Raw genomic sequence first — 27,599 nt, forward strand, 5'->3', positions numbered from 1 at the left:
GATAAGCCCCTGATGATGATGGGATTAGCTCATCTTCGATTTTGGGGGTGACAGGTTCCCTTTAAAAATCTCCACAGGTCCAACTGCCTGAAAAGGATGTCATGTCCACATACCCTTAGCCTTATCCCCTTGGCCATAGGGGAGAAGATTTCCTCCAACAACTAGTCAAGGATGGAATTGATCAGGAGGAGACGTTTCTCACTGACATGTTCTATCCATGTTTTTCATGGATGGAACACAAAACCATTAAAATCTATTAAATGTTCAGATATTTTTATGCAGCCATGTGTCTGCAAAAAATTCATAGAGACATGATTATTTATGATCAGAGTCTTAGATCCATTCAAGTCTATGAGTCACTAATCGTCCACAGATGCCATCAGTGTGCTGTCCGTGTGATCTCTATGATTGAAGAAGTGGTCCAAAGCGAAAATTTGTTTTAATCCTAAATCTCTATCTATTTAATGTCATAATCTATTTTTTTCCCAATATACTTTAATTAAAAGGTCCATGAAGTTCCCTCACTACTCTGCCTAACAATACGCACATACAGTGCGCTCTCTTGCTGGCTGGTCTCTTCTAATAAGAGCCGGCGAGAGAGCGCATTGTCACTGTGCACTGAGAAGAATATTGCATAGTGACAAGCATCCATTAGAAGTGACTGCAGCATCTGCCTCCTGATGACAATCCATTTCTGTATCCCAGCATGCACTGGGTTTCTCAAAGCGTCATCACACAGTAGTCAAAGAAATAAAGCAATTAAACAAAGTAGTGAGGAAACTATAGGGACTTTTTAATTAAAGTATTGTCACGTCTGTGGATACTCACCTGTCCGTCGCCTGCCCTCGGTGCATCTCCGATGGGTTTCCTCGCCGCTCTCCGTCTCTCTTCCTGGGATCGCGGCGCGTCAGCGCTTCGCGCATGCGCAGTCGCGCTTCTCCCATCGCTAAGCCTCCTGGGAGGTCGTGACCCACTGGCTCCGCCCCATCATGGCGGCACCCATCCTCTATTTCTTCTCGGTGTCTGCACCGGTAAGACGCCTGGTTATCTATTGTGCTTACGCTAGCCTCTGCTGGTGTATCCTTTGGTCCCTGGCTCCTTTCTTCTACTAGTCCTATCATTCCCTCGTGTCTTCCTGGTCCCTCAGCTTAGTCCTTCCCGTGGTCTGTCCTGTCTGCCCAGTGCCCCTGCTTTACCTGCTCCGTGGTTCTTCCGTATGTGTCCTGTGTTTAGTCGTGCCTCATCTTTGTCTCCGCCGGTTCTGCTCTGTGTCTTCTGAGTCTCTGTTGTTCTCGTATCAGTCCTACGTTCGCTGATACTTACCTGTTCCGTTTATCCCAGTCTTTTCTTACCCTCTAATCTCTTCTCCGTCTAGGTCAGCATCGGACCATCGCTCCGCCTCTGGTTTCTCTAGTCCTATCAGCCTCCCGTTTACCAAGTACCCGTTGGTTCTCTCTTTATATTTGTTTGCCATGGTACCTCAATTTCTTCTTCTTCTTCAGATTTGCATCTCTTATTTATACAAGCAAAGGGTATTTTGAAAAAAACGCCAAGATTCATTTAGTAATTAACCGACATGGAAAAGTGCGAAGTCTACAGCCAAAATGTAATGTCTACAGAATTCAGTGTACACATTTTGTCGTACAAATACCAACACAATCCATCATGTACCTGCATTGTGATCTGGTAACCTGTGAAATCCTGCAGCCGCTTCTTCTTCTCCTCTTCTTGTCCCATGCTCACCCACGTGTCTGTAACCAGCACATTGGCTCCACTGGCAGCTTCTAGGGGATCGTTTGTCATAAGCAGCTTGGTTCCAGACTAGAAGACAGAAATATGTGCACATCAGACAACTTTCTATATATTACAGAGCAGTGCTGATCTCAGCACAAAATAACATATCACCATAACAACAAGTCTGGGGAAAAATAATATTGATATTTTGATTCAGTTAATTGGGTCCAATCTAGAAATCTTACACACATGGACCAGATTCACTGCAGTCGGTGCCACTTTTTTATTGCCTATATTGGCAGTATCATATTATGCAAGATACCAAATATATTCACATCAGTTGTGATAAAACAAAAACTCTTACCTCTTTTGAAAACTGCTTAGCAGCCGCAGTGACCGCTGAATTTGGTTCATATCCCTGGAACATAAAATAAGATGATTGTTTAAATAAAAATAAATCAAAATATATGTATATATTGCATATCATTATTTTATTGAAGAAATACATGCATGAAATGAGGAAGGGGTTCTCTTTTTATAAGAATTAATCAGGGATTAACTTGGAGCTGCAAGAATATTGAAACCTTTATGCTAGGTTTCTCAACCCCAGAAATGTTGCTGTAGGATTTCTCTCTGCCAAATAGCATTATCCAAACACCTTCTAGAGGTCAAGTTTAGAGTGGATGCCAATCAAATGGCAGGACCTGGTCTATAAGCCGAATCAGTGATCGGTGACTGCTGGACAGAAGACCTGAGGATCGCCTCCTACCTCCCACCATCCGCGGCTCTTGTTTTGATTAGCTGGCCTGGTGTGACATCACCATCGTTGTGTGAGGATGTCAAAAGAAAAGCGCCACGATTCCCGTCAGGTAGGAGGCAGTTCTCAATGCTCCCATCCAGTAACTGCATATCACTCTTGGATCTGGTCCTGCAAATTGAATTGCACCATCTCTAGTAATGTCCCAAGAAAAAGTGACATATAGGGAGCTGTAATGGCCGTAAAGCACAGACGACGATCACATCGCAATGCTCGGAATGGCCATCGGCTATCCTGACCCGAGCCTGACAGCTGCATAGAAATATATGCTGTCACGCTCAGGTCAGAAGAGCCACCGGCCAATCCGAGTACTGCAATGGGATTGTAATCTGTCTGGCTGCACTCATAGATTACAGGGTTATTCTCAAGTTCTGGATAAAATAACAACATGCAACTTTACAATTTACATCTTATTAAAAATTCACTCTAATCTGAAGAACACTGGAACTTTTAATTCTATTGTTTGCTGCTCATTGACTAAGATACTGGCCACCCGCAGTCTACCAGCACTGGCTCGTCTCCGAGGCAAGAAGAATGCCAGAAAGGTTTGCACTGAAAATATTTTACTGCAAACGATATATACAAAATGTATTCAACATAATTCATCCAATATATTCACCCATATCAGGTTGTCCTTGGGTAGAACTTTATAATCCACTGTCCATATTGCAGAAATACAGCACTGTAATGAAACTTTCTCAGTCTCCATAAGATATAGCATTCACAGAGACAGCGATCGCATGCACGATGGATTGTAAAGGTCTACCTAAGGACAGCCTGATAGGGCTAAATATATTGGATGAATTATGCTAAATGCATTATGTATATATTATCATCTACAGTAAAATATTTTAAAGAGAGCCCGTCAGCACGATTTTGTAATATTGCTACATTTGGTGAAGAAATCTGCTTTGTTGTTCTTTTCTAATATATATTTTAATTTTTCTGCTAATTAGACTTGGGTCTACATGAGTTGACCCTTTCCCTGCCTGTTTGTGATTCCTGGCCCCTCCGTCTTTGCATTACAAAATAGTGCTGACAGGTTATTCTTAAGTGCAAACCTCTCTGGGATGTGCAGTTTTTCAAAATATTTGATTACGGGTCCAGGAATAGTTGGTTTATGCATAATACTTTTTCTCAGTCATTATTTTCTTTTTCATTAAGATGAATATGAATATTGCTATGCAAGGAGTGCAGCGTTTACAAACTCTTTCTATTAGAGCTTATAAGTAGTGATGAGCGAGTATGCTTGTTTCTCGGGTTTTCTGAGCATGCTCAGGTGTTCTCCGAGTATTTTGGGTGTGCTCGTATATTATATTTGAGTCTCCGCAGCTGCATGATTTGCGGCTGCTAGACAGCCTGAATACATATGGTGATTCCCTAACAAACAGGCAATCCCTGCATGTGTTCAGGTTGTCTAACAGCCACAAATCATGCAGCTGCGGCGACTCAAACATAATTTCCAAGCACACCCAAAATACTCGGAGAACACCTGAGCATGCTCGGAAATCTTGAGTAACGAGCATACTCGCTCATCACTACTTGTAAGCACTACTTTGAAGCATGCCAAATCGTTGAGATCAGTCAGCTTCAGTGCTCCTCCTCTTCTCCGATGGTGAAGAAGAAAAGCTGCTGCTTCTTGCAACATCAGAGAGAATAAAGTGTGGGCCAACGGTGAAATGATGGCAGCTGTCTGAATGGTGGATCAATTAGGAGCGCACTGTCCCCAGCAAGTTGGAAGTCGGGAGGCTGGGGTGCGGGGAACTAGAAGTAACTAGAATAAAGCTTTTCAATCCGATGTGAACAAGTCAAACATGACCCTCTAAAAGTAGTTTTACAGCTCTCTTGTCATCTTCCCAACCACTATAAATCTTGTGTGATACTGACATTGTACTTAACAAATATGCTAGCCTGACAACAACATATTTTGGGAGATTAATCGATATCTTAAAAAAAGGAAAGAACACAAATGTAAGAGAAGACAAAAAAAGTGAAAATTGCTGAAAGTTTCTCAAAATTTTAGAAAAATATTTGAGAAGTCCAACCATCCTGGCCACCATGGATGTGGAATCTTTGTACTCCAATATCCCACACCAGGATGGATTAAATACCTGCAAATTCTTCCTGGAAAACACAGGGACCGATGCAGATTCTGTGGTGAAACTTATAAAATTCATCCTCACCCACAATTACTTTGAGTTTGACAAGAAGATCTATCTACAGGAGACTGGCACAGCAATGGGAAGTAAAATGGCCCCACAGTATGCAAATCTTTTCATGGCCAAGCTTGAAAGTGACTTTTTGTCCTCATGTCCCATCAGGCCTCTGGCGTACTACCGCTACATTGATGACATTTTAATCATGTGGACGGAGTCTGAGCCACAGCTAAAGACGTTCCATGAACAGTTTAATAAATTTCATCCTACCATTAACTTGGCACTCAACTACTCCTGCACTGAAATTAACTTTTTGGACACCATCATTAAGCTGCAGAACAATAAAATAGAAACATCCCTGTATCAGAAGCCAATCGACCGTCCAACATACCTTAAATGGGACAGTTTCAATCCAAAACACATAAAAAACTCTATTGTCTACAGCCAAGCCATCAGATACAATCGTATATGTTCCAACCCAATGGATAGGAATGAACACCTTGGTCGCCTCAGAAAGACCTTTTTGAATCAGGGCTACCATCCAAGAACAATTGAAAACCAGATCACAAGAGCCACCAGAATATCAAGGAATCACCTGCTACATTACAAAGCTAAAGAAGAAAATAACCAGGTACCTCTAGTAGTTACCTACAATCCAAATCTGGAGGTGCTAAGGGGAGCTGCACGGAAATTACAACCTTTACTGCAAAAAGATGCCCGCTTACAATCCATTTTACCAGACCCCCCACTACTGTGTTTTAGGCAGCCCCCAAATCTAAGAAGCATCATTGTCAAGAGCTCCCTGTCCTCTCCAACAGCTGCAGGTACCTTTCCTTGCAACCAGAAAAAATGTAAAACCTGTCCATTTATAATGACCACGGAAAAGATAAAGATTCCCAACTCACATCAGGACTACAAGATCCCAGGTACTTTCAGCTGTGTCACTTCTAATGTGGTGTACCTAATTATTTGTACTAAATGTCCAACTGGGGGTCTGTATGTCGGGGAGACAGGGCAGAAACTGAGAACAAGGATGAACTCTCACCGCCATACAATAAAAGAAAAAAGAATGGATATACCTGTGGCAATACATTTCTGTCTCCCAAATCATAATATTATGGATATGAAATTACTTGTACTAAAAGGTAACTTCAAATCGCAGAAAGACAGAAGAGTCTGGGAATATAAGCTGATGACGACCTTTGACACTCTCACTGAAGGAATGAATGTGTCACACGGATTTATGTCTTTTTACATCAACTAAGGAACTTGCCCCTCAGACCATGTGGGGTCATCACAACAGAGACCCTAATCAGAGGACAATAAAACAATCCTTATCTAAGAATTGGCCCAATATTTATGGACGTAACTGTTTATCACCCATGGGAATTCTGATTCATGTCACCTGGCTTATACATGGTTTTTTTCCCTTTTTTTTCTATACTATGTTGTGCATAAATATGTGATTCTTCAGAATTTGTTTTAGTCTTTGCCTGATGAAGAGACGTATGTAGTCTCCAAAGCTTGCAATTTGTTACCATCTTTTCAGTTAGCCATTAAAAGGTATCAACCACTGAGGACTCTCAATTCTAAATATTTTTCTAGAAAAATATTTAGAATTGAGAGTCCTCAGTGGTTGATACCTTTTAATGGCTAACTGAAAAGATGGTAACAAATTGCAAGCTTTCAAGACTACACAGGTCTCTTCATCAGGCAAAGACTAAAACAAATTCTGAAGAATCACATATTTATGCACAACATAGCATAGAAAAAAAAAAGGGAAAAACCATGGATAAGACAGGTGACATGAATTATTTTTCTATCTACTGGCTAACACGGTACCAAGATATATTTCTTTCCTGTATCAAAATTTTAGAGCAGCTCACTAGACACAGTATTCTTTACTTATGGCTGGTGTACTGTATGTCAACACTTTGTGCAAAAATTCTACATATGCCGTTAATAAATTTGGCAGATTTTATGATTAGTCACTCTCCGTTTTCAAACACTTTCAAAACTGTCACAGAAGGTGCAAAACTTGTCTATTACATAATAGAATTGGTGTTAGGCAGTTAAATCTTCTCTTTTGTGGAGTTAATAAATCTGTCATTTTCTATAGTTATTGGACAGCACTACCACAGACATATTTTGACTTTACAATGAAGATATTATGACACTTGCCTTCGGTGTTGCAATGTGAAGATTCATTCCAAATTTTGCAGCGCTCAGCATGAATGAATGGAGGACATTATTACCGTCACCAATCCAGGAAATTGTTAGTCCTTTGAGGCAGCCGTAATGTTCCTGTGTAAGAGATCATTAGTGTTTTTATTATATATACCCCTCCTCACATGTAAAGCGCCATAGAATAAATGGCGCTATAATAATAAATAATAATAATAATAACAACATAGACTTGCTTGTTAGACAACGCTGTTAAATAGAACCTGTCAGCACGATTTTGTGATGTAAAGACATGGCCGTAATGATGCAGAAATACAGAATAAATTGATACCTTTGAGAAAGAAATCCACTTATTGGTTCTCCTTTAATCATCTGTTTGAAATCTCAGCAGTGATCCTACATTAATAATAATAATAAACCAAATGCCTGTCTGCACGGGTTTGTGGAATCACAAATGGGGAGGAGAAGACCCAGAGCACAGTCCAACCAAAAATGCACCAAAATCTAATTAACAGAAAACTTCAAATAGTGATTAAAGAAGAACCGCAAAGCTAATTTCTTCATCAAACTATCAATGTAATTGTATGTACCGTAATTAGTATTACAGCACCATTACAGCCATGTCTTTTTGACAAAGGTTAAACGTGAAGACATTTTTCTTTATTTAATACTGAATGTATATCGCAGTATGAATGTAGCTTTTCACACAGAACAAAATAAAAACAAATAAAAATATGTCCACATCTTTTTCCATTTAAAGGTATACCATATTTTTCACAGGAAGAGATTTATTAAAAAACAGACGAGCAGATTTATAAAAAAAAAACCTTATTTTACATTCACTGTAAAGTCAGAATGCTTTTCTCAATGGTGATTCAATATATTTAAGGAGGTGTGAAGGAACAAATCGATTTTGCTTTGATGATCTATGTTTAGTTTAGTAGCAGTGTGTGGGTGGTCTTGAAGAAAAAAGGACAAATAAGATACGGTAATAATTATCCCAGTCACTTCCTTTATCTTCACTCCTGTGTCCTCTGGAGGGTTGCTCCAAGACTGACTCTTTCAGGATCATGCAGAAAATGCTGCAAGCTAACAAACTAAGAACATAACTATATTTCTCTAAACATTTTTTTTCTAAGATTAGTTTTCCTTTAAACCATGTCATATAGGAGGCTGGGTTTGGGAATCACCAATGTAAGGAAGACATAGATTCTCCCATGTATTTTAATGGAGAGAGGATAGTACAAGTCCTGCGAGCTGTAATCAAAGAAGGCTTTAAAGGGAACCTGTCACCCCGAAAATCGCGGGTGAGGTAATCCCACCGGCATCAGGGGCTTATCTGCAGCATTCTGTAATGCTGTAGATAAGCCCCTGATGTTACCTGAAAAAGGAGAAAAAGACGTTATATTATACTCACCCAGGGGCGGTCCCGCTGCTGGTCAGGTCGGATGGGCGTCTCCGGTCCGCTGCGGCGCCTCCTATCTTCTTTCCATGACGTCCTCTTCTGATCTTCAGCCACGGCTAAGGCGCAGGCGTACTTTGCTCTGCCCTGTTGAGGGCAGACAAAGTACTGCAGTGCGCAGGCGCCGGGCCTCTGACCTTTCCGGCGCCTGCGCACTGCAGTACTATCCTCTGCCCTCAAGAGGGCAGAGCAAAGTACGCCTGCACCGGAGCCGTGGCTGAAGATCAGAAGAGGACGTCATGGAAAGAAGATAGAAGGCGCCGGAGCGGACCGGAGACGCCCATCCGACCTGACCAGCAGCGGGACCGCCCCTGGGTGAGTATAATCTAACGTCTTTTTCTCCTTTTTCAGGTAACATCGGGGGCTTATCTACAGCATTACAGAATGCTGCAGATAAGCCCCTGATGCCAGTGGGATTACCTCACCCGCGATTTTCGGGGTGACAGGTGCCCTTTAAGAATCTGGTATCATATCTGGTGCTATCACAGATCCATTAAAGGGGTTGTCCACCTTTTGGGGCCATTTGTTTTTACTTAAATGCTTGTATTCTGAGGTTTGATCCCTTTGACACTCCACGACCTCGAGATTGGGGCTCTGCAGTCCCATTCTGAATGGAGCGGAGGTGTGCCTGCGTAGCCTCAACTCCAGTTATTGTCTATGGGACAGTGGAGGGCAGAGATCAGCTTCTTCCCACTGACAATGAATGGAGTAGAGGCAACACATGTGCACCTATGCATCATTCAGGCTGAAACCGGAGACCGTTGTTTGTGAGCTTCTAGTAAAGGCCCGATCTAGAAATCACAGGGCATCCCAGTGATCAGACCCCTAGCAATCAGTAAGTTAACTTGATTTTTTTTTGTGAACAATCCTTTAACGATATATATTAAATAAATATTACTTTTAATAGCTGCTGGTGACTGAGCCGCACTGTGTTTGGGCAGTATGTATCACCTGACAGGCTCCATTTACAAAGCAAATGTGCATGTGCAAAAATATCTTTATTGAAATAAGGGTTTGGATCTTTTTCAGTCGGGGTGAATGACTGAAGCCGAGACACAGACATGCTCCGTAATAGATGCTTGTATTTAGAGAATCATTAATCCGCACCATAAAATAACAGCGTGCGTACAGAACAAATCTGTCTAAATTAATGTATGACTTCCAGCAATTTCTACAAATGATATGCAGTTCAAGTGAACATTGTTTTTCATTCCTGAGACCCGATCTCCTATAGGACAGAACGTTCAGGGATTGATGTGCTTGCAGTGGTTATTAGTCACAGTATGGGATTGCTTAGCAACGGAGAGAACTGCAACATAACTCCCACTGAGCCCGAGCCTGATTTCTATGCCGTTCATGCTGATAGCACTAACGCTCCAGAGGAATTCCCAGGATTGTGCTCCTCATACCTGACTGACAAGTGTGAATGATTCATTTGTGAAACCAACCTGAATAGTGAGATAGTCGGCTAGGATTTGGATAGGATGATAGTCATCGGACAACCCGTTCACTATTGGAATTGAAGCTTCTTTAGCCAGAAGTTCCAGATCGGATTGGTGATAAACCCGAGCTAGAACAGCATCTGTCATGCCGGATAAAACCCTAGTGCGAGAAAAAATTCATTACTTATGATTCATATTTAATTAAATCACTAAGCACTCGATTATTTTCCTAGGTCTCTCATCTTTAAAGTGAATCGGCATCTATCAACATCATCTTGCCCCTTTCGATAATATATTATTACAGCAGTCAGAGCTTAGTTTTTCTCATACAGATCCCAAATACACTGCATACTCAGAGTTTAGAGACATTTTTATTGTATAGTTGTGATACAAGTGGTAACGTTATAAAATAATGCAAGCCTCGGCCTATCGAGCACCTTCACTCCGAGGGTTCCCTCAGCTGCTGTGATAATGACATGTTGGCCAGTGATGTCCTGCAGCAATCACAAGAATGATGGACAAGACATCACCGCTTCAAGCAGAGGGGTACTCCTGGAGTGGTGGGAATTCAAGGGGTAAGTAATAGGAATTTCTTAATTTTATAACATTCCCTACTCTATCACAACTTTTGAAAAATCCTGTAACACACCTGATAAATAAAATTCTGTCTGCCTGCAATCAAAGCAGGGGACAATTCATTTAACAATTTTTGCCTGAATTTTGGAGTAAAACTTGTTCTTGAGCAAATATTTTGCAACTTTTGACGGCCAACTCAGTCAACTTTCTTGAATAAATGAGTGAAGTTTAGTCTTTAGGGGTCGTGGCCAAGCATTGCCAATACATTCATCATAATTTACACCAGTTCCTGACTAGAGTACATTTGTTGTGGTGGCTCATGGCAGGTGAAAGATCTGCTAACCTCATTGAAAGTAGAGCTGGAAGGACAATAAGCGCAATAGAATCTTATCGGTATTAAAATTAATAGAATGTGTGCAATGGTGCTCACCTGGTCGGGTTGTGTGTTCACAACCACTAAGAGGGCCTAGGCTGCTGGAGACCCATGGCAATGAGAACATCAAGGATTGGAATGGCAAATGGGTTAATGCTGTGCTGCCAGTGGAAGAGTGATGAGCAATCGCTGGAGTTTGTCCTGATGAAGAAGTGGGACACTTCAAAACGTGTGGACCAATAAACCGCATTCCTGGATTTCTGACTCCTCATCACTCTTCTGCCGGCAGCGCAGATTTAACCCATTTACACTCTAAATCTTGAATTAAATTGAAAAGCACACACCTGTACAAAATGCCAGTCTTGATGAATTAAGGCTATAGTGTTTTCTTATGAGTTCAATCAATTAGATACTGCAAGCTCCAAAGCTTCAGTAGTAGCTGCAGATTTCAAGATTTGGGTCATAAACAAAGGTATCACGGACACCCACAAAGATACATTATTAAATTAATTAGCAGAGTATTTTGGTCCTTAATAGATTATAGAAACAAAGGCCCGATTCACCAAGACAATGGGTCTTTATGAGGAGGCATGCTGGAATCAGAAGCTTGTGATTCATTAAGACCGGCATTGTTCAGGTGATAAGGTGAGGTGCCACAGTCAGATGCTAATGGATCAAGGGTGTCTGACAAGTGGTGGGCACCTCTGTTTGTGCCTCGTCACAAAGCTTCACATTAAGCGACGCTGCAGCGATACCGACAACGATCCGGATCGCTGCAGCGTCGCTGTTTGGTCGCTGGAGAGCTGTCACACAGACCGCTCTCCAGCGACCAAAGATGCCGGTAACCAGGGTAAACATCGGGTAACTAAGCGCAGGGCCGCGCTTAGTAACCCGATGTTTACCCTGGTTACCATCCTAAAAGTAAAAAAAACAAACAGTACATACTTACCTACCGCTGTCTGTCCCCGGCGCTCTGCTCTGCACTCCTCCTGTACTGTCTGTGTGAGCACAGCGGCGGAAAGCAGAGCGGTGACGTCACCGCTCTGCTTTCCGGCTGACCGACGCTCACAGCCAGTGCAGGAGGAGAGCAGAGCACAGCGCCGGGGGACAGACAGCGGTAGGTAAGTATGTACTGTTTGTTTTTTTACTTTTAGGATGGTAACCAGGGTAAACATCGGGTTACCAGTGAAGACATCGCTGGATCGGTGTCACACACGCCGATCCAGCGATGTCCGCGGGAGATCCAGCGACGAAACAAAGTTCTGGACTTTGTTCAGCGACCAACGATCTCCCAGCAGGGGCCTGATCGTTGGTCGCTGTCACACATAACGATTTCATTAACGATATTGTTGCTACGTCACAAAATGCAATGATATCGTTAACAATATCGTTATGTGTGAAGGTACCTTTACTCTAGTCTGGAACTGGAGTAAGATTTGTATTTTAAGAGCTCCTGAGGTCTCTAACTCTGTTGCATTAAAGGCAACCTATCAGTTGATTCTTGATGCCCAAACCACGGAAAGGATGAATGAGAGCCAATCTGCACAATTGCAGCCAGACATGTTTTTATCTTAGGGACAATAGCCAGAGAGGAGACTAGTCTGACATATTTTAAAGATCCAATGTAATGCAAAAAGTCGCTTGGCACAATCAGAATGCCAGTAATACAGTAATAAATGGGGCTGAAACTGATCTTGTGGTGCTCTATTTAACATAGACAATTGCTTCAAGTAGGAAGATAATCTGTAAAACATAATTTGTAATATCCATTAAAAAATCCATCCTATTCTATTAAATCCATTATGGATATTTATTAAACAAATTATGCTTTACAGATGGTGAATACCACTTTATTTTCCTACTTAAAGATGCAGTCGGGGACTATAGAAATAGACGAGACAAGTCCAGTGACACCCTCAGCCGCCTTCTCTCCAGGTGATTGACAAGTATCTCCCTATATACTCACCGAGAGCGGCACCAAGCTAATCTCATCCATTTCTATAGTTCTCGGGTGGATCTTCAAATAATGTTTTCTCTTGAAACACTGGAGCGTTTCAGGGAAAAAAAACTGGTTGCAACTGTGAAGTCCGGTTCTGATTCATGCTGACCGTACTTTGGGCAGCATGAATCAACTGATAGGTTCTCTTTAAAGGAGAATTCTGAGCTGGGGAGCATCTTTTATGTCTATAATACTTTAGAGGTGGAAAGTAAGCCTTTAAACCCAATTCGATCTGACCACTGAATGTGAGTCTGTTCACATCAAGTACAGGCACTCCATCCACTCTTCGAGCCGCCAAAGGTTATGTTCACATGTTGCGTGTTTGCGTCAAAACCAGCTCTCATGCTAGTAGGTTTGGCTGCGTTTTTATTGTCTATTGTGCAATGCTGATCAAGTTTAGCGCACCCCCCAAAAAAAATTATGCAACTTCCTTAGGTTTTTGAACCAAAAACACAGCAAAATCTGATACCTGCATTTTTTACTGCGTCTTTGCACTTACTTATTGCTTTCTATGGGTGAAAAAAACGCTGCAAAAAAAATGCTGAAAGAAGTGAGATGATGCAGTTTTTACAATTCAGTCAGGGAAAAAAATAATGTGTGTGCATGAGCTACTCCAAATTCACTTATACAGTTATATATACTTATTGAAATCCAGACCTGATTGATTGCGCAGTTACTTGCTATAATAACCCTACATGTTTGCTGTCACTACAATACCGCCAATAAGTAGTCACAGCTTTATCTATGCTACAAAGACTAATTAAGCATTAAATCATGTATAGTAACTAGATCTTCCTGGACAAAGTTATTTTATTATTCTAGCATTTTTTTAATTGGGCGCACAGCTCTATAGATAAAACTCTGTACGTGGGTTGGATTAATACAAAAGTGCATTTCTCTCATATAAACAGATATATCTGTAGGGAACAGACAACATGAAAGAGACCTTGCTGTGTCCTTCAGGCTTTCATTGACTCCCAAATGAATATCCTGCGTAGTGAGAAAACAAGGATGTCCTCCAAGTAAAGCAAATCCTATAAGTATATAACAGAAATGTAAGTTTATTTCTACGGCTGGAAATTGTCAGAAAGTATCACAAACATCAGTTATGCACCCCCAAGACCTGCCATCTGAGAAGTGCTACAAACCTGAGGACAAAAAAGATAAATCTGCATGAACATAAGCCTGTGCTCTGACACATGTTGGTTAGACTTATAGGCAAAGTCCCCATATAAAAATAAATGATTCATATTTTGTTCATTGCACAATTACATTAAAGGGAACCTGTCACCCCCAAAATCGATGGTGAGGTAAGCTCACCGTCACCAGGGGCTTATCTACCGCCCCTGGGTGAGTATAATCTAACCTCTTTTTCTCCTCTTTCAGGATACATCGGGGGGGGGGGGCTTATCTACAGCATTACAGAATACTGTAGATAAGCCCCTGATGACGGTGAGCTTACCTCACCATTGATTTTGGGGGTGACAGGTTCCCTTTAAGGGTTGTTCAGATTATGAAATTGTAAGGGGCATAACGACACTTGTAGCAGCACCCAAAACATAAGTGACAACAATACCCTGAAGCGTATAGGGTGACTTCTGCTTGTTAAAGGGAACCTGATGATACATTCTCTCTTTATTTTAGGCACAATATATATATAGCTATTGAACCCGTTCTACGTCCGGGTAGCGAGCATTTATATTGGTATATGGTCTCCATCCTGGTATGTGCTGCTCCATCCTGCGTCCCCATCCTGTCATGTGCTGCTCCATCCTGCGCCCCCCTCCTGTCATGTGCTGCACCCATCCTGCGCCCCCATTCTGACATGTGCTGCTCCATCCTGCGCCCCCATTCTGTCATGTGCTGTTCCCATCCTGCGCCCCCGTTCTGTCATGTGCTGCTCCCATCCTGCACCTCCATTCTGTCATTTGCTGCTCCCATCCTGCGCCCCCGTTCTGTCATGTGCTGCTCCCATCCTGCGCCGCCATTCCGTCATTTGCTGCTCCCATCCTGCGCCCCCATCCTGTCATGTGCTGCTCCCATCCTGCGCCCCCATCCTGTCATGTGCTGCTCCCATCCTGCGCCCCCGTTCTGTCATGTGCTGCTCCCATCCTGCGCCCCCGTTCTGTCATGTGCTGCTCCCATCCTGCGCCCCCGTTCTGTCATGTGCTGCTCCCATCCTGCTCCTCCGTTCTGTCATGTGCTGCTCCCATCCTGCACCCCCGTTCTGTCATGTGCTGCCCTATTCTGTCATGTGCTGCTCCCATCCTGCGCCCCGTTCTGTCATGTGCTGCTCCCATCCTGTGCCACCGTTCTTTAATTTGCTGCTCCTATCCATATGCCCCATATGCTGCTCCATAAGATGCTCCGTAGTATATTCCCCGTATCAGGTGGCGTAAGTAACTAATAGCTGTGGCATGAAGTGCCACAGCCTCATGCCACAGCAATTTGTTACTTGCGCCACCTGATTCCTTTCCGCCGCCATTTTCTTGGTCCTCCTGCTGGCGGAATCGGCGCCTGCGCAGTCCGCGCTTTCCGGCGCCATTTTCTTGAAGACACTCTGGCGCCGGAAAGAAAATGGCGCCAGAAAGAAAATGGCGCCGGAAAGCGCGGACTGCGCAGGCGCCGATTCCGGCAGCAGGAGGACCAAGAAAATGGGCGGAAAGGAATGGCGTAAATAACAAATTGCTGTGGCATGAAGCTGTGGCACTTCATGCCACAGCAATTTGTTATTTACGCCACCTCATTCCTTTGTCCTGCTGCTGGAATCGGCGCCTGCGCACTGCAGTGTGTCTTCAAGAAAATGGTGCCAGAAAGCGCGAACTGCGCAGGCACCGATTCCTGCTGCCGGGATCGGCACCTGCGCAGTCCGTGCTTTCCGGCGCCATTTTCTTGAAGACACACTGCAGTGTATCTTCAAGAAAATGGCGCCAGAAAGCGCGGACTGCACAGGCGCCGATTCCGGCAGCAGGAGGACGAAGAAAATGGGCGGAAATATGAGAAGAAAACCTCTTCTGCGTCCTCACTATCACATTCAGCATCAGATGTAAGCGGCAGAAAATCTACACATGCCTTGTGCATTTTGGAAACTAATCCTGTGGACCGATAAAGTTAAAATAGAACTCTTTAGTCACAAAGATCAAAGATATGTGTGAAGAAAAAAGGGCAATTTCAGGAGAAGAACATCTCGCCAACTATTAAGCATGGGGGTGGATCAATCATGCTTTGGGGTTGTGTTGCAACCAATGGCTACAAAAAGCATTTATAAGTTGTGATACTTGCAAAATGAGGGTTCTACTAAGTACTAACCATGCAGGGTGTCCAAACATTTGCATTGATCCATATTCCTTTTTGTAATTTTAAAATGCAAAAGATGAAAATATAAATACATTTTTTGCATAAAATACAAAGAAAATGTGTGATCTTTAAATTTAGGCCTTTTAACGATCATTTCATCTTCAGCTTGCTTAACTCTTCATTATAACAGCAATTTTGATGAGGGGTGCCCAAACTTTTACATGCCACTGTATGTCCCTAATTCTCTATGCAAGTCACAAAAAAGACCGTTCAATGTACTCACAGAAGGAGAAGTTTGGTGCAATGGCATTTCTTGTCTTGATCCAGTTCCTTCTCTCTCCCTTCAATCGCCCTCTTCCTTCTCTGCTTCATGCGGGTGATGCGTCCTATGTCATCATCATAGTGCCCCTCATCACTTTCCTGTGCTGGCGCACTTCTGTCTGTACTTCCATGGGCAGTGCTGAGTACTATAATGTGCATGTAATGGCTTTACCTATGGGTTAAAGGGCGCCCTTTGGCCTTTACTCGCACATGCGTACTACAGTACTTTGCTCTACCCTCAGCAGTGCAGAGAGATGTGCGCCTACGCAGGAGGTACACATCCTGGGGACACTGTGTGGGTGACGTATGGTGCGTTACCCACCTGAAGCAGGGAAGGAGGATGGCGATTGTAAGAAGAGAAGAGGCACCGGATCCTGACCAGATCGAACCATTCCATCTGTGAGTATAATAAAAGGTCTTTTTTTGGGTCGGGGACATACAGCTTACTGGAATGCTGTAAAAAAAAGGGCTAACAGGTACTGGTCCTACAATTATATTGGGAAAACCTGGTGACAGGTTCCCTTTAGTGTTCCCTAGTTGGCCTTACACCTTTGGATGGTTCATTTCTCTTAATGCATTGCTTGCAACATACTAGGAGACTCTAATCTTTAACCCCTTCATGCCTCAGCCAATTTTTGTGTTTAGGTTTTTGTTTTATCTCTTACAATTCTGAATGAGACCATTTATTTTACCAGACAATATAGTGGTAAATTGAAAACAAATTCAAGTGTGGCAAAATGGCGAAAAAAATGTAATCCTGTCATTATTTTGGAGATTATGTTTTTTTTTAACCTCCAGTCACAGCTATCACGACAGGTGCCAGTTTTATAACACAGCTGGCACCTGCCCGCTATTGAAAAGGCTTTGCTCCTGAGCCTGCGCCATACATCTGCACTTGGCATCTGACATACGTGTATGGTATATCCCACATTGGGAAGAGGTGAAAATTAAACTTTTGATACTGTAGAATTCAGGTAGATGTGAATACAGATAATGGCAATATCAAGAGAAATAAGCATCACCTCCCCATACACATATCTTCAGTAGGGGCGCAGGCAGTAAAGTACCCTGGTCCAGAGACAAACTTTAGATCCAGTAAATATAAAAAAATAATAAAAGATGCCACTCTCCAGCTTCATCCAAGGTGTTGGACAATGCTGGGCAAAGAGCGTTGTGGTTGAACCATGGTAGAATGGTTACATGTCTGGTGAATAGAACACCTTGGATGAAGCTGGAGTGTTGCGGTTTTTACAGATGATCGCAGGGTAATTCTTGGTGCATACAGCTTCTGTTTGGGGCAGAGGTAACAGCTTGATGGTTGTAATTGGTGGTACAATATTTACATGGGGTTTTCTGATTTCAGAAAAGTTGTGTCTCCATTAGCAGCTTCTTTTAAAATGCTAAACAGTTCTTTACTCACTTTCCCCAGGTCTATCACAGAAATGTTACCACTGCCCCAGTCTCTGTCTTTCCTCTGCAGTGCTCACGTCACAGTGACAGTGCTGCAGACAATCACTGAGCTCAGCAGCTTGTGCCATCTACATACAGTATGAACTATACCGATGAAGGCAGCACAAGCCACTGAGCTTAGTAACTGGCTGATGTGACGTCAGAGCTGCAGACAAATAACAAAGACCATGGCAATGGCAGAAACTCAACACAGGACCTGGGGAGGGTGAGCAAAGTGCAGTATTTTTACTTATATCATACTGCGCCTAGGGACATAACTTTTCTGAAACTAGAAAATCACAGCTGTAATTCTGCTTCATAACACGGTACATTTGGTCCTTACAATCTTCTTCTTCTTATATTTCTGCTAAATGGGTTTAGCACAGCCCCACTGTGTCAGTATCTCTTAACTGCAACCCCATAGACCTGGCCGACACTTGTCCCTTAGTCCCACATGACTGTCTCTTGGTGGCTCGTTACCAACCTAGAGTTTCTAGTTGCTTCCCTCTCACTATTTTGTTGTGTCTCTCACACACAGCAGCCTGCACTGAGACCCTGCATGAGAATCCCCTATAGTTCAACAAAACATCTCACCTTTTCTACAACTCTCTTCAGCTTAATATAAGGAAAGCTGACAGCTGATACATGCTGCCCGATCTACAGGCAGCATGTATCAGACACTGACTGCATTACTTTAGCCATATATGTTTCCCCCTGAAACAATGCGGCGTTGCAGAGAAAAACATACTTGAAAAGCCACCAGGGACCGAGCCACAGGAGATACTAGTAGAGTCCCGGGCGATGTCTACCAGTCAAATCCTCTGGAGTGACAGCGGCCGATCTCTGCTCCTGCTATGGACAAGAGACCCGCACAACATGGGAGCAGGAGAAGGTAAGAAGAATCATTTATTTATTTTTTAAATATGTTGGAGAAGAGCAGCATAACGGGAACATTGTTATTGAAAGGGGCCCAGGATGAGGATTTCTAATACATTACACCAGGAAGGGACCCAGGATAGGCAGCTTTATTATTACAGGATGAGTGACATTATTAAATAAAGGGGCCAGGATTGAGGACATTATTACAGGATTAGTGTTATTTTATTCCTGCTGCCTAAGCATTTTATTGTTCTTTTTAAGTACAGTATGGTTCCAGAAATATGGGTCTTTACCAAGGAGCAGTGGCCCACAAGAAGATAATGGAGAGCAGCTTAAAGAACGCCTGTAGAGAATCAAGCAAGCACCTTTTTGTATTACCATAAAAATTAGCATATTACTAAATAAAAGGCCCATGCCTATCTATAAGCTGGATTAAAAAAAACAATAACAACAACATTAAACAACAACAAAAGCAAAGCCCATTACTTAGAGGAACAACAGAAATATAATAAGTGCAAATCTTTCGAGCTGTAACAAGTAGAGTTGAGCGAATATGTTCGAATCTGAATTTGCCATATACTTACCCTATTTGTGTCGAATTTATGTTTGATGATCGGTTCCGAACACATTCGTTCATTTCTGCTCCCATTGACTCCAATGCCATTCAACTGTGTTGAACAAATATTGCAAATACAATATTCAACGCCGATCATCATCGGAACCGAATTTGGAAAAATTCGCTTAACTCTAGTGACAAGTCCTCTTTTCCTCGTCAACTCTTAAAAGCAGGAGGCAGAGATAGCAGTTTGGAGATTTTTACCTTTCCAATCGTCTTGAGTTTAATGCTGCTCCCCCTGCCTCCTGCTTGTGATCCATATGTTTCTCCCTGTCATCTCTTAGAAATATCGCATGCGGGAAAGGGGTTCAAAGCTCTATCTCACAGAATACCCTGGAGACTGCAGTATAAGGTGGGGCATTTTAAAAGGAAAAGACAAAAGTTCCGTCACTAAACTCCTTAATTGCTGCTGATACATGGGACTGATAAGACTTCTGAAAGCTGAAAATGTCGGCTGCATGACTGTATATTAGACTGTACTAAGAGTACTATGTCAGAGGGGAAGAAGGATCAAAAAGGCAGATGGCCTATATTTGGCACATCATCGAAAACAGGTACTATGTGCAGACAGTGTTTTTTGAAGCAGTAAAAAAAATAGTTTTTTTATATGAAACAATTCAAGAAACTGATAAGGGTTTTAGAATTTTTTTAAGCCTTTGGAAAAGTTTTTACTAAAGTCATTTTTCAGCCTTTTTGATTGGACAAAAAAACTTCTCTAAGAACTCCATGCGTACACATCCTTAGAAAGTAGATAAAGAAGCAGCTTACCTAGAAGGGGAAACAAACAGACTGCAGAATCACATTACATACAGAAATTACATACAGACATACAAACTTACTATGAGTTACTGTGGTATTTACTATCATACATTTAAAAATATCTGACAAATCCATATCCTGACATAAAAGCGTACTGTAAAACTTCTTTAAGTTAACCATACAAAATTGTAATGGCTTGCAATCAGTAACCTTGGAGAGATATAGGTTTGGGTTTATACAAAACAGTAATTCTTTTTTTTAAATTAGATATAAACACAAAATTGCAGTTTTTTATTTTCTAGATCTCCTGGAGCAATAAAATTATACGCAAATGTTCATGTAACCTTTAAATAAAAAGCGATCCTTTCGGAATAGATCACATTACCTGTTTCAGTGGAAAGCCTAGTTCTGGTGCTTCTTTTCTCAAATATCATTGCAAGAGATTTACCCTGCAGTAAAGGCAGATACTAGAAAGAAAAAACAATCATGAGATAAAACATGCTGAGAAACCACATAGCCAGATTACGAGGAAACCTAACTCTGCTAAAACCTAGAAACATGAGCTTGTGTGCAGGTAAATACATTTCCTACTTTCTTCAGAGGCTGTACCATTTGCTTTAGCCAGATCTTTCAAGCTAAGGTCAAGATTGAAACTCACAAATGTTAGATCAGGAAAGCCTTTCTCAAGGCTCCGGCAGATTTGGTCAGTATTTTGTTGTTAATTTTTAAAACTGATATCTGGGTGCGAAATCTACATGGAAAAAATGCAATTTATGCAATAATATGTAGAATGTTTGCAAATGATACTTGGCGATATGTCAAACATTTTACATGGTTGCCTTTCTGAAATGTCCCTTTTACCATAAAGCAAAGGCAGAACAAATGTTTGGGTTGTTGAGGACGTGGAGTACTGACTAGTGTTGAGCGATACCTTCCGATATCCAGAAGTATCAGTATCGGATTGGATCGGCCGATATCCAAAAAATATCGGATATCGTCGATACTGATACCAGATACCAATGCAAGTCAATGGGACAAAAATATCGTAATTAAAATAAACCCTTTCTTTCCTTGTAGGTTAATTCTACATGAAGGAAAACAACTCAGAATAATGTAGGATGTATTGGGGAGGTGGAGGAGACATTAAAGGCATAGAGGTTTAGCCCAAGCTCCTCTATGCAATCCTATAGTGTTTTCCCACAATCTAGCTGTATACGGATGGAAAGCCATAATAGGATAAATTTGAACAAATGTGCAGCAGGCTGCACTAATTGAAAAAAGGACAATGGAACAGTATGAGGCAGTGATGCAGCCTGAGCTGACTACAACCAGCGGTGGCTGCAGACCAGACTACAGAGTGAGCTGCTCACACACAGACACCTTGCAGACACCTGTGAACAGCACTGCAAGGTAAAAACAAGGTTCTCACACAGCGGTTGCTAAATTAGCCTGGGTAAAGCACAATGAAGCAAATCTCTATCTCTAAACTGGCCCTCAGTCAGAACACAGCGTCCTGTCCCTAACTGAATTCACAGCAGAGTGAACCCAAAATGGCGGCAGCGACTTTTATAGTGCATCCCTCATGACATCATTTCAGCAGCCAATCACAGCCATGCCAGTAGTTACGTGCCTACCATGCAGAACAGGATGTGCCCACACTGCTAATCATTCCTCATTGGCTGAATTCTGGCTGTTTGAATTATGGGAACTTCCGATTCCGGTATCCAATATACTGAAAGTATCGGAATTCTGTATCAGAATTCCGATGCCGCAAATATTGTCCGATACCCGATACTTGCGGTATCGGAATGCGCAACACTAGTACTGACTGAATTACCACTGGGACCTCACTTATCATTATAATCTTTATTTAATCTTTATTTTTATTTAGCGCTAACATATTCCGCAGCGCTTGACCGCATCACTGTCCCTGATGGGGCTCACAATCTAGAATCCCTATCAGTATGTCTTTGGAATGTGGGAGGAAACCGGAGTGCCCGGACGAAACCCACGCAAACACGGAGAGAACATACAAACTCTTTGCAGATGTTGTCCTGGGTGGGATTAGAACCCAGGACCCCAGCGCAGCAAGGCTGCAGTGCTAACCACTGCGCCACCGTGCTGCCCTATCATTGTATCACTGTAGTTGTATAGCTGTGTATTGATGTCCACAATTGCAGCATTTTTTATTCTATAATTACTGATCATATCGAGGATTTAAAGATAACAGCAGAAGAACAGTACTAAGGTTTATTATTACACATTTTATTTGCTGTGTATGCTTGGTATTTGGAGTTTACGTCAAACTAAGGCTATTTTCATGTTAACACTTTGCTAGATGTCAGTGACTCCATTGGGGCTTTTGTCTGAAGCCCTGGAAAACAGAATTCGGGCAAAACCACTGATGGCCATAGAGTTTAATGAAGCAGCTCTGACCTACTTATCCTCAGCATCTGACTTTTGGAGGTGGGCCTAAAATTCAGGGGTTCAGATGAAAGCCCGATGCAGCTACTGACATGTTGCAAAGATGCAATCTGAACCAAGCCTTATTCATAGGACTGCACTGATATGAAGAAGGCCAAAAGAGTGTAAGGCAAATTTTGAAAGTATACCTTTTTTTATTGCTGTATTAAATTACACAGCATGGTCCCGGTTCACCATTTCCTTTTTTTTTTAAATTACTTTTCTTTTTGTCTTGATGTACTTATTGCTTTTTTTTCTGCCAAATTCTTCAAAAAAAGGAGCAAGTGGATTAAAGAAAATAAAAAATCTCATTTTTTACGTCTTTCTTTTTTTGATCTTTTTTGACTAGAAAGATGTATGACCTTTTAAAAATATCTCTTACTTCCCAAAGTAAAATTGGGCTAAAATTCTCACTTCATTATGGAAAACCACAATCACTTTATGAAACACAAAACAAAAAAAGAAAGCACAGACAAAACCAAGTAATGTTAATTTAAAAAATAGGCACAAATGAAACATTCACACGACCATATTTTTGATCCAAGTGCTGACCGTGGAAAAACGGAGAGCACTCGAAACAATGCCGTTCAGTGGGGCAGCGCCGATGAGCGATTTTTTTCACTGAATAAATCTGCTATTTACCGTATATTCTTGTGTATAAGCCGAGTTTATCAGCACATTTTTGTGCTGAAAACACCCCCATTCGGCTTATACACAAGTCATTATCTCAGATAGATGGCTGGGGGGAGGGGGGAGCGGCGGAGATACGGGTCACAGAGGCAGGAGTCGGCGGCTGCAGCTGTAACTATGCCCACTGCTAAAGAAAAATGAATATTCACTACACTGGCAGTTACAGCCGCAGCCACTGGCTTCCAGCACAGCACACATCCTATATACCTTCCCTGTGCACCCTCACTGCATCTCGTTCATTTTGGCGCCATCAGCTCTTACGGCAGAGCGATCATGTGGCTCCGCTCATTAACCCCTTAACCCCCAAGGGTGGTTTGCACGTTAATGACCGAGCCAATTTTTAAAATTCTGACCACTGTCCCTTTATGAGGTTATAACGCTGGAACGCTTCAACGGATCATGATGATTCTGACATTGTTTTCTCGTGACTTATTGTACTTCATGACAGTGGTAACATTTCTTTGATATTATCTACATTTATTTGTGTAAAAAACGGAAATTTGGCGAAAATTTAGAAAATTTTGCAATTTTCCAACTTTGAATTTTTATGTCCTTAAATCACAGAGATATGTCACACAAAATACTTAATAAGTAACATTTCCCACAAGTCTACTTTACATCAGCACAATTTTGGAACCAAAATTTTTTTTTGTTAGGGAGTTATAAGGGTTAAAAATTGACCAGCAATTTCTTATTTTTACAACACCATTTTTTTAAGGGACCACATCACATTTGAAGTCATTTTGAGGGGTCTATATGATGGGTATGTTCTAAGTGTGAAACCATTCTAAAAACTGCACATCTCAAGGTGCTCAAAACCACATTCAAGAAGTTTATTAACCCTTCAGGTGTTTCACAGGAATTTTTGGAATGTTTAAAAAAAAAATGAACATTTAACTTTTTTTCCACAAAAAATATGTACTTCAGCTCCAATTTGTGGGGGTAAACCACTGTTTGGGCGCATGGCAGAGCTCGGAAGGGAAGGAGCGCCGTTTGACTTTTCAATGCAAAATTGACTGGAATTGAGATAGGACGCCATGTCGCATTTGGAGAGCCCCTGATGTGCCGAAACGTTGAAACCCCCCACAAGTGACACCATTTTGGAAAGTAGACCCCCTAAGGAACTTATCTAGATGTGTGGTGAGCACTTTGACCCACCAAATGCACAAAAATGATCTTTTCACCCCCAATTTTTTATTTTCCCAAGGGTAACAGAAGAAATTGGACCCTAATTGTGCAATTTGTCCTGAGTACGCTGATACCCCATATGTGGGGGTAAACCACTGTTTGGGCGCATGGCAGAGCTCGGAAGGGTAGGAGAGCAGTTTGGAATGCAGACTTAGATGGATTGGTCTGCAGGCATCACGTTGCATTTGCAGAGCCCCTGATGTACCTAAACAGTAGAATTCCCCAACAAGTGACCCCATATTGGAAACTAGACCCCCAAGGAACTTATCTAGATGTGTTGTGAGAACTTTTAACCCCCAAGTGTTTCACTACAGTTTATAACGCAGAGCCGTGAAAATAAAAAATCCTTTTCTTTCCACAAAAATTATTTTTAGCCCCCAGTTTTGTATTTTCCCAAGGGTAACAGGAGAAATTGGACCGCAAAGGTTGTTGTCCAATTTGTCCTGAGTACACTGATACCCCATATGTTGGCGTAAACCCCTGTTTGGGCGCACAGGAGAGCTCAGAAGGGAAGGAGCACTGTTTTACTTTTTCAACACAGAATTGGCTGGCATTGAGATGGGACGCCATGTCGCGTTTGGAGAGCCCCTGATGTGCCTAAACAATGGAAACCCCCTAATTCTAAATGAAACCCTAACCCAAACACACCCCTAACCCTAATCCCAACCCTAGCCATAACCCTAACCACACCCCTAACCCAAACATGCCCCTAGCCCTAATCCCAACCACACCCCTAACACCAACACACCCCTAGCCCCAACACACCCCTAACCCTAATCCCAACCCTAACCACACCCCTAACTCAAACAAACCCCTAACCCTAATCCCAACCATAACCCTGACCACATCCCTAACCTAAAGTTTTGCATCTCCACATTTTGAGAGCTATAATTTTTCTATATTTTGGTCCACAGAGTCATGTGAGGTCTTGTTTTTTGCGGAACGAGTTGACGTTTTTATTGATACCATTTTCGGATACGTGACATTTTTTGATTGCTTTTTATAACAATTTTTGTGAGGCAAAATTACCACAAAATAGCTATTCATGAATTTCTTTTTTTGGGGGGGTCGTTTATACCGTTCCACGTTTGGTAAAATTGATAAAAGCAGTTTTATTCTTCGGGTCAGTACGATTACAGCGATGCCTCATTTATATCATTTTTTTATGTTTTGGTGCTTTTACACGATAAAAACTATTTTATATAAAAAAATAATTATTTTTGCATCTCTTTATCCTGAGGACTAATACTTTTTTACTTTTTCGCTGATAATGCTGCATGGTGGCTCGTTTTTTGCATGACAAGATGACATTTTCAGCGGTACCATGGTAATTTATATCCGTCTTTTTGATCGCGTGTTCCAATTTTTGTTCGGTGGTATGATAATAAAGCGTTTTTTGCCTCTTTTTTTTTTACGGTGTTCACTGAAGGGGTTAACTAGTGGAACAGTTTTATAGGTCGGGTCATTACGGATGTGGCGATACTAAATATGTGTACTTTTATTGTTTTTTTTATTTAAAGAAATGTATTTATTGGAACAATAGTTTTTTTTTCTTTATTTATTAATTATTTTTTTTTACACATGTAAATATTCTTATTTTTACGTTTTTACATTGCCCCGGGGGGGACATCATACTATAGTGTCAGATCGCTGATCTGACACTTTGCAAAACAGTGTGTCAGATCAGCGATCTGACAGGCATTGCAGGGAGGCTTCCCGATGCCTGCTCTGAGCAGGCGCTTGAAAGCCACCTCCCTGTAGGACCCGGAAGGCCCCCGTGGTTATTTTGGATCCGGGGCCTGCAGAGAGGAGGAGGTAGGAGATCCTCGGAGCAACGCGATCACATCACATTGCTCCGAGGGTCTCAAGGAAGCACGCAGGGAGCCCCCTCCCTGCGTGATGCTTCCCTATGCCGCCGGAACGCTGCGATCATGTTTGATAGCAGTGTTCCAGGGGTTAATGTGCCGGGAGCGGTCCGTGACCACTCCTGGCACATAGTTCCGGATGTCAGCTGTAATAATCACCTGACACCCGGTGGCGACCAGCCGCGCTCCCCCCGTGAGCGCAGCCGATCGCCTATGACGTACTATCCCGTCACTGGGAATTAAGTCCCAGGTCACCTCGATGGGATAGTATGTCATATGGGATAAAGGGGTTAAGGTAATGAATATTCATGCCTCTCCACTCCCAAAGGCATGGAGTGAATATTCATTATCTTAATGAGCGGGGCCACGTGATCGCTCGGCAGGAAGAGCTGCTGGCGCTGAAACGAGATGCAGTGAGGACGCGCAGGGAGGTAAGTAGGATGGTTTTTTTTTAATAGGAACCATGAAGACAAGGATGGGGATAAGGAGCCATGCATACAAGAACAGGGACAGGGGAGCCATGCACACAAGGACAGGGACGGCGAAGCCATGCATACAAGGACAGGGACAGGGAGCCATGCATACAAGGATGGGATGGGGAGCCATGCATACCTAGATACACTAGATACAGATGAGGGGACAATGCATACCCGGCTTATACTCGAGTCAATAAGTTTACCAAGTTTTTCGTGGCAAAATTAGGGGGGTCGGCTTATACTCGGGTTGGCTTATACTCGAGTATAATATGGTAAGTCTATGGATATGTAAAAAAAAATGGATGCCATAAAGAGACAGGGTATAGCATCTGATTGATACGGATACATTGCAATTCTATAGAATGGGAAACTGCAAACATTCTTGTGAATGATTAATAGCTGCTGCTGTGCAAAATGGACTGCACACGGATGACATGAGAAAAACACACTTTTTTGGATGAAACAATGTTTTTTTATATACTTATGTGAACCAACCCTTAGAACTATTTTTACTCCATTAAAAAATTACAAAGACCGTGATGAATCTCAAGGCCTATATGTTTGTTTGTTTGTTTTTTTACAAAGCGAATCCTATACATCCTGTGAAGGACGCTGCAAAAACCAGTATAGAAAAAAGCCTCCTACTGCCATTGACATTATAGACTGGAGTCACCTGGTAACTTGTCATGTGTTGACCTGGTCAATACGCAAACATGTGACCCAGCAGTCAGCCCTCTACAAACCTTTTTTATTTCAACACCTTCATATATTACAAAATTGCAAAAAGTATTAACCCATGTCATACTCTGGGTTAATAATGATGAGAACACCGTATGCACTACTAGGGAAGGTG

The 27,599-nt window shown here is 42.1% G+C and overlaps 1 protein-coding gene across 1 annotated transcript in view; it reads right to left on the minus strand.

Moving 5' to 3' along the window:
• The window catches only part of OTC (ornithine transcarbamylase), a 69,159-nt gene that overhangs the window by 12,351 nt on the left and 29,209 nt on the right, over positions 1-27,599 (minus strand). The window contains exons 3-8 of the mRNA XM_069761619.1: positions 20,450-20,531; positions 13,690-13,777; positions 9,802-9,955; positions 6,889-7,011; positions 2,099-2,152; positions 1,672-1,821 (exon numbers count right to left, since the gene is read on the minus strand). Coding sequence (XP_069617720.1) covers positions 1,672-1,821; positions 2,099-2,152; positions 6,889-7,011; positions 9,802-9,955; positions 13,690-13,777; positions 20,450-20,531 — 651 coding nt within the window. The remainder of the gene's footprint in view (positions 1-1,671; positions 1,822-2,098; positions 2,153-6,888; positions 7,012-9,801; positions 9,956-13,689; positions 13,778-20,449; positions 20,532-27,599) is intronic.

Source organism: Ranitomeya imitator, chromosome 3, assembly GCF_032444005.1.
Source record: "Ranitomeya imitator isolate aRanImi1 chromosome 3, aRanImi1.pri, whole genome shotgun sequence".
Classification (NCBI taxonomy): Eukaryota; Metazoa; Chordata; class Amphibia; order Anura; family Dendrobatidae; genus Ranitomeya; species Ranitomeya imitator.